This window comes from Cricetulus griseus, chromosome 5 (genome assembly GCF_003668045.3).
Source record: "Cricetulus griseus strain 17A/GY chromosome 5, alternate assembly CriGri-PICRH-1.0, whole genome shotgun sequence".
Taxonomy (NCBI): Eukaryota; Metazoa; Chordata; class Mammalia; order Rodentia; family Cricetidae; genus Cricetulus; species Cricetulus griseus.
In genome coordinates this window covers 101,150,581-101,161,528 of record NC_048598.1, presented here as the reverse complement: position 1 = coordinate 101,161,528, position 10,948 = coordinate 101,150,581, and the positions used below count along the sequence as shown (strand labels likewise).

General features: G+C 56.0%; 1 protein-coding gene across 1 annotated transcript; it reads right to left on the bottom strand.

Moving 5' to 3' along the window:
* Positions 1–1,077: 1,077 nt before the first annotated feature.
* Plk5 (polo like kinase 5 (inactive)) lies at positions 1,078–8,690 on the bottom strand. The gene is made up of 15 exons (XM_027419354.2): positions 7,884–8,690; positions 6,843–6,950; positions 6,621–6,737; positions 6,178–6,307; positions 5,970–6,057; positions 5,793–5,888; positions 4,961–5,159; positions 4,748–4,874; positions 4,519–4,595; positions 4,082–4,154; positions 3,800–3,877; positions 3,445–3,601; positions 2,560–2,689; positions 2,373–2,483; positions 1,078–1,476 (listed from the first exon to the last, which is right to left on the bottom strand). The coding sequence occupies exons 1-15, from the start codon at positions 8,355–8,357 to the stop codon at positions 1,285–1,287; spliced, it is 2,157 nt and encodes a 718-aa protein (XP_027275155.2). The 5' UTR covers positions 8,358–8,690; the 3' UTR covers positions 1,078–1,284.
* Positions 8,691–10,948: the final 2,258 nt, after the last annotated feature.

Here is a 10,948-nt window from a genome sequence, read left to right as displayed (position 1 = left end):
TACATCCTACTTACCTTCGGTGATATTTTGTTTATGATCTAACAAATAAAGCTTGACTGAAGATCAGAGTGCAAAGTTAGCCACACTTGTAGCCATAGAGGCCGGGTGGTGGTGGCACACACCTTTATTCCCAGCACTCAGAAGACAAGAGACAGATGGGTCTCTGTTAGTTCAAGGCCACCCTGGGCTACACGAGACTGAATCTGTCTAAAAGAGAAACAGAGCTCACACAAAGGTGATCTCTGCACTTGGACTGACATGCCTTTAATCCCAGCACTAGGGAGGTGAAGACAGGAAGGGATATGGCCAGGCAGAGAGGCAATCAGTCTGAACATTCATGAAGACAGACAGAATCAGCCCTTTCAGTCAGGTAGAGGTAGACTAATGGCTGACTGTTCTGCTTCTCCAATCTTTCAGCTTTCCCCCCTAATATCTGATTCCGAGTTTTTATTATTAAGACCAATTGGAATTTGTGCTACACTTTCCTGCTTCTTCTGTGTTGGTCTGTCTGTCTGGTCCCTGGTGTCTCCCTGGTGTCTTTTTGTTCTTTCCCTGAGCCTAAATTCCTCCTCCTACTTGCTGTCCCTGCCTGGAAGTCCCCCTATACCTCCTTCTTTGCTATTGGCCTATCAGCTTTTTATTAGACCAATCAGGTGCCTTAGGCAGGCAAGGTAAAACAGCAACATATCTTTACATAGTTAAACAAATGTTCCTCAACATAAACAAGGCAACACACCTTTACATGGTTAAACAAATGCAACACATCTTTGCATAGTTAAACAAATAGTCTGCAACAAGTTCCAAGCTAGTCTGGGCTACAGGTCACCTGATTCATAAAGAAGAGCTGGAGAGATGGCTCAGTGGTTGAGAGCATCTGCTGTTCTTGCAGAGGAGCTATATGGCGGCTCACAACCATTTATAATTCCAGTTCCAGGGATGGGGTGGGCCCTGACACCATCTTCTGGTCTCCACAGACAATAGACACTCATGTGGTGTCCAGACATACATGCAAGCAGAACACTCATACACATAAAATGTGAGTAAATCTAAAACAAACAAAAAGAGACAGCCACCAGCTTACAGGGACATGTTTTCTTTAATGAAATTCCAACAGGGACTAACAAAATTCTAGCTTGAATAGTCATATCAAAAATCAAAGAAAGACTCCACCCTATCTGTGGCCCCAATGTGTGCAGCCTCCATGGATGACAGCTGTGGAGCAGGAGCAGAGAGAAGCAGAGCTAGGTGTCTCCAGAACCAACATGCAGAGGTCCACAGGCCTCATTAGACACTCTGCAGCAGGCTCAGCCCTTGGAGTAGGTGCTGCTGGATGGTGGGGGTGCAACCATGACTCTGTAAAACATCTAGTGAGTAGGAGACGCCGGTACTGGGTCCTCCTGGCTCCCAGAGGGTGAGCAGAAAGCCCTTGCCTTCCCCACTCAGCACCAGCTGGGTTTGGGATGTCCTGAAGCTGACCTGGGAGAGAGAGACACTGAGATCAAGATGACAAAGGCTGACCTCACTGGCCTCAGTGCTGACCCTGGGGATGGACACAGACACTGCTGTGGGAGCCCATCCATAAGAGCTAAGACTCCAGGTCAAGGGCTCCATGAAATCAACAGAGAAACTGGCTCAGCTGGGGATCAACTGGGGAACACACATACCTTCCCTTTATTGTCTCTCTTTACATTTTAATTTACAATTTGTGCATGAGGGTTGCCATGGCGCGCGCGCGCACACACACACACACACACACACACACACACACACACACACACACACACACACACGGAGAGGTCAGAGTACAACATGTAGGAGTCAGCATGGTGGAAGGTCCTGGGGATTGAACTCGGGTCATCAGGCTTGGAGGCAAGCACCTTGAGCACTGAGCCACCTAGTCAGTCCATCCTTTAGTCTCTTTCGTTCTTTGTTTTCCTTTGACACCGATTCCCGTGGCTCAGGCTGGTTTCTAAATTGCTATATAGCCAGGGATGACCTTGAACTCTGGGGGCCTCTTTATCATTTTAAAGATTTACTGTCTTCCTTGTTATTTATATTTCCATATGCCCAGCACAGCCCCAGCTTTGGGCAGAGCCTCGGCAGCATCTTCAGGCCACCTCAGGTCCCATCCCAGATTCTAGTTCCAGGACAGTTCCTCTCTGGGTCTCTGACCCCTGGACTCCACTGTGCCCAGCGACCCAGGATTCCCTAGGGCAGTGGGGCCTGCTGTCTGGCTGGGACCAAGCATCACCAGTTTGGGCCAACTGAGGACACAGGATGTGACCTCTGGATTTCCGATTTTTTCAGAGGTCACACAGTCCCTGTTGTCCTGAATGCTGGCTCTTGACAGCCCTGCTGTTCTGGTCACTTACCTGCACTGTCCCATTGCTAAACAGCATGACCAGAGCCCGAGAATCAGCAACAAAGCTCAACAGAGAGAAGTCAGTAGAGGCAGGTGCCACAGGCATGGCCACAGTCCCCTCCTGTGGGGACATGCTGGGTCAGGGCCCCTTGGGTGGCACCTACCTCTCCTCTCCTCCCCACACTCTGGGCTCTCACCTCTCGAACACGCCTCTGCATATAACAGGCAAAGAGCCGCAGGACAGCCAGCTTGGCCCGCAGTGGGCGGGGGACGTCCCTCAGGGTGAAGGTCCACAGAGTCCCTTGGTCAGGTTGGTAGGACACATGTCTGGGGACCAGGGACCTGAATGAGTCTCTGTCCTGGACACCCCAAGCCTGGGGGTGGGTCTTCCCACACAGCTGCACCTCCTTTTACTCTGACCATCGCTGTGCCTACGGATAACCCTGGCCAGTCAAGGCGCTGACCACCCTAGATGTCCTTCTCATCACCCAACTATATCAGATCCAGGATCCTCTTCTGTCTTCGTAGAAATGGCCCCTGCCCTCCTGGCCAGCCTAGCCTACTGCCTGTCTAGCCACCTCTCACACCAAGAACACTATGGTAAAATATCAGGGGCTCAGAGGTGGCTTCGGTGCCAGAGGACCCTGAAGGTTCTGGGTTCCCCAACAAAAAGAAAAATAGAAATGAATCATGGGGCCAAGAAGATGGACCAGCATGAGAAGCTGAGTTTGGACCCCAGCGCCAGGACTCCGTCCCATACTGTTTAACTCGGCCTGACCCGGTCTGCTATCAGCTCCTTTGTGTTTGGAGAGGGGACCCTGGGCCTTGTGAATGCCAGGTGAGTGCTCTGCCTACTGAGCTGCAGCATGACCTCCATGAACATGGCTTCCCCAGGGACACACAACAGTGTCCAAATTAACAAAAGTCCCCTCTCCCACCTCTGTTGGTTTCTGTCATGCGGAAAAGAACACAAAACCAACTCTGTCATTCGTTTCAGTGTGCTCTCCTACTGGCAGACACCCATTATCAAGAGAGGTCAGGGTAGAGCCTGGTTCCCTGGGGATAGGAGCCCCACAAAATACCCTCCTGGGGGGCGCAGGGCCATGTGGGAGCCATCCCGAAACAGCACGCCACTGCCTCCGTCTGACAGCTGGTAGCCAAAGCCATACTTGAGGGAATAATCCACCCACTTGGGAGCCCAGAGGACAGACCGCAGCTCCCCTGGGAGGTCCTGTGCAGCTGAGCAAAGGGAGAGAAAGGATCCAGGGTCAGGCACGAGGCTGGGCTGGGGCACGGTGGGTTTTGCTGGGGTGCATTGGGGTGGGGCTGTGGCTGTGTCGGAGGGAGACTTGGGGGCTGGGCTGGGCTGGGCTGGGGATGCATTGGGCCTGGGCTAGCAACCTGCTAGGCTGCCTCACGTTTTGGTGGCTGTCCTACCCACAGGTCCTGCGTCCAAGCATAGGTGCATTTTCCTGGTTGCCAGCCCCACCTGAAGTGCCAAGCTCTCCTTTGAGTCTGTTAAGACAGAGTCATGTAGGTGCCCAAAACAGCCCTGGACTCCCACCAAAGAAGGGGGGGGTCCCCTCCCTCCATCCCTGAAAGTGTCATAACAAACACTGATTGTCCCAGGCATTTGTTACATTATACAGGTGAACAGACTGAGGCTGTGATCTCAGGACACTCAGCATCTGCAGCCCTGTGCCTGGCTCTGCTGCTCACCCGCCAGGTCAGTCTGCAGGGTCCCGAGTGTGAGGAGGCAGACTCGGCTCTCAGCGCAGAGAGGAGCCCCTTCCTGAGACAGACAGGTGTTTGGAGAGATCAGAGGGAAAATGTAGGCCCCATCCCATAGGGAGTCCCCAGAGCCCACCACCCCATTTTATGCAAAGAACAGGTTTCCTCTTCAGACAAAACCTGTGAGCTACACGAAGTCACAGAGCAGGCACTCAATAAATGCAGTACAGTGAAAACGATGTGAACAGGGTCTCATGGTCTCAGGGTGAGGGACAGGAGCTGTAACAGTGAGGGGCTGGAGCTGTAACAGTGAGGGGTGTCGGGGTTCATGGCCTGAGATCTCTAGAGTGCATGGATGGAAACTACAGTCTGAGTTTCAGAGAGGCTCAGAAGTTCTTCTCCATAGCCCTCACTGAACAATTTACCTCACTGCTGGACTCCATGCGGTCAGGTTCTGTCCCTTCTTCTCCAGGGCCTGAAGCCTCCTTTGAGGTGAAGGGACCTGTGGGGCACACAGGTTTGGTGGGCAGTGATGATGATAGCGCCCCCCCCACTTTTATCATGGCCATGGAGAAATGTCCAAGGAAGGAAGAGACAAGAACAGATGAGAATAACAGGTGAGAGGCTTTGACACACCAGGAGACAGCTACTCACAAGGTGGCCGGCACTGGCTCAGCAGAAGCTGGCCCACTTTTCGGAACAATCTGCCCAGTGGTGGTGGGAAGGCAAAGACGGGCGGGCTGTGGCAGGAATGTGGGGGCAGTCGGTCTGGTGTGAAGCCCTTAGGAGTTGGTGAGCTCAGGGTCAGTCCTGGATCTGGACGGTCCCTGGGTCCCCAGAGACCCACCCTGGGGGACAACCCCTCACCTGAGTAAAGAAATCATCTTGGAGTAAGTGGTCGAGGCTGGGCCGCTCAGCAGGGTCGGGTGCCAGGAGCCGTGAAATGAGGTTCCGGGCACTGGGTGACAATTGAGTAGGCTCCGGGTAGTGGCCGTCACGGATATTTTGGTACATCTCTGACAAGGGTGCCGCAGTAAAGGGTGGCGTGCCGGTCAGCACCGTGTACCTTGGGCAGGTTGGGCAGGGCAAGAATGAGTCGGGAATTCCCTGGGTATTCAGGAAAGGTTCATATCCTGGGTGCTGTTTAGGGAACGTTTACACCACTCCTTCTTTATACACCTAGCAAATCCTGTCCACCTGTATATTCTGGCTCTCCCATCCCCACACCTGCCCAAGACACACACCACCTGGCTGTCTGCTACCCTGTGTCCTGCTGCCTTCACCTCCCCGGCGCTGGCATGACAGGTGTGCACTGCCAGACCTGGCTCATTCGGGTTTGGGCCTGGCGTCTGGGGCTTTCACACATGCTAGGCCAGAGATTTACCAACCGAACCCCAGACCCAGCCAGGCTTCAAGTCAATTGTCACCCAAGATGGGGCAAGAAACCAAGACCTGGACATTAAGGGCCAGATGCTCACTGGTTGTATGCACCTTCAATCTAAGCAGTGGGGAGGCAGAGGCAAGTGGATCTCTGTGAGTTCAGGGCCAGCCTGGTGTATATAGTGAGTTCCAGCTCTAGTTAACATGTGTCTAATCTGTTATGTGCACACACACCCATACCCACACCCATGCTTGCTCTTCCTGCCCATATCTGCCCCCCCCCACCTCCTGCCACCTTCCCTAGACCCAGGTCCCTTACATGATGCAGCCCAAAGCCCAGATATCAGACTTGCAGGAGTGTCCATTTCGGGACACCACCTCAGGCGCCTGGAAGTTTGGAGTCCCGCAGAGCACCCTGGGAGGGGAATCATGGAGGTTCAGAAAGGCCAGGGCTTCCTGGCCCCACTCTGGACCACACAAACCTTCCCACCCTCACCTATGGCAGTGACCGGCAGGCCCCACCCGGGCAGCCAGTCCCAGGTCTCCGATCTTCACCTCCATGTTCTTGCTAAGGAAGAAATTGCCTGCAGGCAGGTAGGGAGGCACACAGCATGAGGGCCTGTGCAGACTCCCAGCCCCTCACATCCTCCCAGCCCCCTCCCCATCCTCCCGGCCCCTCCCCGAAGCCCCTTCCTCATGCTTACTGGGCTTCAGGTCCCTGTGCACGATGCGTTGTTGGTGCAGGTAGCGCAGGCCGCTGACCAGACCCCGAAGGTAATAGCGCACCTCAGGCTCTGTCAGAGTCTGTCGCACTTTCAGCACATGAGCCAGGGACTGTAGGGGGACCTGGCACTTGTTAGATGGGCTGTGGATTCTAGGTTCACACCTGGGCACAGGGAAACCCCACTCTGCCGGGGAGAGAAGGCTGAGGATGTGTGGGCCCAGTAGTAGGGACTGGGGACAGCGGTAGTTATGAGGACACACAGACATAGCCGGGACAGAGAAGAGGCCTGCCTGGTCCTCAGTTGCCTGACCTAAGCCTCACCCCAGTCCCCCCCCCCCCAAGCAACAGAACCAACAACCAAGACTCGCCCACGCCAAGAGCCGCCCATCAGGTAGCCCCGCCCCTGCCACCTGGCCCGGCCACCTGGCGGCTGCAGTACTCCAGCACCATGTACACGTGGTCGCGGTCCGCGAAGTGGCCGTGGAAGGCCACGATGTTGCGGTGGCGCAGGCGGCTGTGCAGGGCGATTTCACGCTCCACCTGTGTCCCCATGAAAGCCCCTCAGCTGCTGTGCAGGCGACAGGTCCCAGGCCCGGCTCCCTCGCTCTCGGGGTAGCCCTGGGCCAGGCTGCGCAGGTGTCTCACCTTCCCGCGCAGGCGCAGCCGCCCCGCCCCGCCCCTCGGCACCACCTTGAGGGCGAACACGGCGCTGGTGGACATGTCCGTGAGCTTGTAGCAGCGGCTGAAGGCGCCCTGGGAGGACGGGAGGCAAGGTGTGGACAGCCGGCCACACCCAGAGGCAGGTCTGCAACACACTCAGCCAAGACACCGCCGCTGGCACACCCGGACACCTGACACCACAGTCACCCACTGAAGAGCTCCATGAACTCTACCGCCCAGGACACCCAGAAACACAACACCCACACACAGCACCTCCCCACAAACGCAGCACCCCCCCAAATGCGCACACAGCACCGACACACCCCCTCACACACACAGCACCCCCACTTGACACACACACAACATGTACACAGAGCACCCAGACACACCCCCTCACACACACAGCACCCCCACTTGACACACACACAACATGTACACAGAGCACCCAGACACACGCCCTCACACACACAGCACCCCCACTTGACACACACACACACAACATGCACACACAGCACCCACATACAAAGCGTCTGCACACATCCGGCCAGACACCCCACAACGCTTCCACTCACAACCACACACGCACAGCACCCAGACCCACGACGCTCGGGCACACAGCACCCACAAACAACCCATACAGAATATCCGGACACAGAACACAACACCTCGACAGCTCACACACACCATGCAGACAACACTGAGGCCCCGGGTACACCCTGACACTCAGCCTAGACACACGAATGGCCCGACACCCAGACTCACAGCGCTCGCTCGGCTACCAAGGGAGCGACCCCCAGCCGCAGGCGGTGGGAGAACGGACCCCAGACAGCTCGGCTCCCGCGGGCAAGTGACAGTGCCCAGCGCGGCTCCCGCCTCTCCATCCGCCTCAGCCCAGAGCCCAAACTCAGGATACCGGGGGCGCCAGCGTCGTGCGCGCATCGCCGCCCTGCCCAGACTCCCGGCTTTCCCTCTTCCCGCGTTTGGAAGTCGGTGCGAGCGCGCGCGCGCGCGCGCGGGATCCCCCACCTTGCCGATCAGCTTCCCGCGCCGGTACACGCGCCCCGAGCCCGGGTCGTGCAGGAAGGCGGCCACCAGCTGGCGACTCCGCCGCCGCCGCTGTGGCCGGGACTCCATCTGCGCGGGGTGGGCCTGGGCGCGCGGCGGCAGCAGGGACTGCGCAACCCGGTGCCGCCTGCAGCGCCGCGGCTCTGGGCCCCGCCAACAGCCAGAGCGGGTCTTATTGGAGGGTGGGGTGGGGCGGGGCGGGGCGGGGCCCGGACGTCCGAGGGATCCTGTCAGAGCCCAGGGTGAGTGGCAGGTGCTCTGGCGCCAACCCGGAGCCAGGCTCAATTCTACCGCCCTCCAGTCCCTGCGCCTCCTGGGACCTGTTGACAGGTTCCAGGGTTCCCCGTTCACCCACCGGGGAAACGGAAGCCCAGAGGACTCGGGGCGGGGCTCCTTTGCAGAGAGGCCGGCCCCAGGAGTCTGTCTGGGGTACATCGGAGGCCTGAGGCTAGTGGACCAAGTGCGTCTGGCTCGCTCATCCCTACAGGAGCGGCCTGTGGGGCTCCATCAACTTGGGACCGGGAAGCCACAGCAGGAGGTTAGAGGGAGGGCAGCCTAGGGAGTTTTGATGACCTAGGGACCAAAGAAGCAGGGCTGGACGGCTACAGGCACAACAGGACAACCAGGATGAGGGGCAGAGTGTGCGACACTGGCTCTGATGGCCAAATGAGAATTAACCCCTAAGATGTAGGTGGAAGCTTGGATGGGACTGGTAGAAGAGATGCCAAGGTAGCTGTGGAACTTTTGAGAACCTCAGGCTACCTCTCACCCGAGCCCACCCCTCACCTCCCTCCCCCACCCCATCCACGTGCTGCTGCGTATAGCCTGCACCGCAGGAATCTGGGCCCCTAGGCCCCGCCTCCGTGTGCCAGGTGGGAGTCCCCTCACTCACAATGCCAGGCAGGCACAGGGCAGGGTGTGAGCCCCGCCATCTGCCTCCAGTATTAATCCCCGAATGTTACATAACACAATAAATGGGGAGGGATTAGCCTGACTCCGAGTGGCTGGATTCAGGCTATGGAATTTTCCAGAGCCAAAATTTGGAATCTGGCCTGGCTCGTGCCACCGATAGGGGACAAGAAACACCCCTTGAGTGCTCACGTCTTAGTGTGCCCCTGGATGAGTTCAGGGATGAGCCCGTGTATCTTGTGGAATAAGGCTAATGCAAGTTACTTGCTGGTGTCTCCTTGGCTGCTGGGATAAGGGTCCCCAGATGCTCAGGGACCAAACAGCTGAAGCCAGAGAGCCCAGAACTGATAACTGGTGCTGGTAGGGTTAGACAGGGGGGTGGGACTTTCTCGGTCACACACCCCTCTTTCTGTGTTGGATCATTGTGGGCTGAACACCTACTGTGTTTGCTAATCCTCTTTGGGTTGGCTGAGTACTTCCTTTGTGCTGACAGATAGCTCCAGCTTTACAGTCCCTGTAAATTGGTACAAGGAGCCTTTAATCCCAGCAGAGGCAGGTGGATCTCTGTGAGTTCAAGCCCAGCCTGGTCTTCAAAGAGCATTCCAGGAGAGTTCCAGGACAGTCTCCAAAACCTACAAAGAACCCCTGTCTTAAAGAGAGAGAGAGAGAGAGAGAGAGAGAGAGAGAGAGAGAGAGAGAAGAAGGAGGAGGAGGAGGAGGAGGAGGAGGAGGAGGAGGAGAAGCTACAAGGAGGCTGGGCATTGGTGACACATACCTTTAGGCAGTGGCAGGTGGATATCTGTGAGTTCGAGGCCAGCCTGGTCTACAGATCAAGTTCCAGGATAGGCTCCAAAGCCACAGAGAAACCCTGTCTCAAACCCACACACACACAAAAAAAGAAGAAGAAGCTACAAGGAGTTGGTCCAAGGTTCAAGTACACAGAGAAAGAAGAAATGTTTGGGGCCTGTGAGATGGCTCAGCAGATAAAAACACTTGCCTGGGAAGACTGCCAATAGGAGTTTGATTCCAGGGACCCATAGTGAAAGACAAGAACTGACTCACAAAATGTGTCCTGTGACAACCCCCCACACGTGTGCTGTGCCGTGTTCCTGTCCTCACTCACACAAACAGTAGTAACAATGGCAATTTTAAAAGGCATTGTGGGCTGCAAGCCAAGACTTCCAAGGCTTTCTTCTGGGATCTGGTCCCTAAGTTAGGTGCCATTCAAACCCCAAGTGACAGGCAAGGAGGCTCCTGCAAGCTCAGGGACTCCCAGCATGGCTTTAAGGTGGGGTGGACCCTGAATATCTGGTAGCTGTATTTTGGTCCCCTGACTTCCAGCCCCAAGGAGCAGACAAGCATTTGGATGGGTGGCTGAGTCCACAGAATACAGAAACTTCCTGGGATAGAAGAAAGGAAGTTCCTGGCCTGGAGCCCTGCTGTGTGTGCATCAGCTGATGGCTCTCTCTCTCTCTCCCTCCCTCCCTCCTGGCTGCTCCTGGGGTGTCTCCTGGGTTGAGCCTGCACTTGGGAGCTGGGCAGCCTCCTGAGGAGGAACACCACACTCCCCCCCAGAGCCCCTGCCCACTCTGGTCTAGTCCAAGCCATTCTCAGCTCTCCTGAAAGGCTTCTGGCAACATTAGGAGATTGGGGGTCATAGGATGGGTTTGGGGTCTCCTTTGGGGGTGGTGAAAAAGTCTAAGTAAAACATGCCCCAGGGTCACTGTGGGCCTTGTAAGATGTGTGTGTGCTTTGTGCTTGTTACAAGGCTGGAAGGGCTGTGATGCCAGGTGTTCAGGGGTTAAGGCCGGACGGTTGTGAGTTCTAGGCTAGCTTTGGTAAGAGGGAGTTCAAGAAGTAACCTGTGCTGAGACCCTGTCCCAAAAACTCAAAGGAGCCATGTGGTGGTGCACACCTTCAATCCCAGCACTTCAGAGGCAGAGGCAGGCAGATCTCTGTGAGTTTGAGGCCAGCCTGGTAAATTCCAGGATAGCTTTGGCTACACAGAGAAACCTTGTCTGAAAAACAAAAACCCACCAGCAACAAAAAAACTGCAAAAAAAAAAAAAACAAGATGTACAGCAGTCAGAAGGCAGAGACAGCCAGTGTCCAGGAACA

Coding starts and splice junctions, on each gene's coding strand:
- Plk5 (XM_027419354.2), bottom strand. CDS start 8,357: ATGTACCCCAGACAGACTCCTGGGGCCGGCCTCTCTGCAAAGGAGCCC. Junction 6,738..6,842: donor GGCTGCGCCTGCGCGGGAAG/GTGAGACACCTG, acceptor ATGGGGACACAG/GTGGAGCGTGAAATCGCCCT. Junction 2,690..3,444: donor GCCCTGCGCCCCCCAGGAGG/GTATTTTGTGGG, acceptor CCTGGTCCCCAG/ACATGTGTCCTACCAACCTG.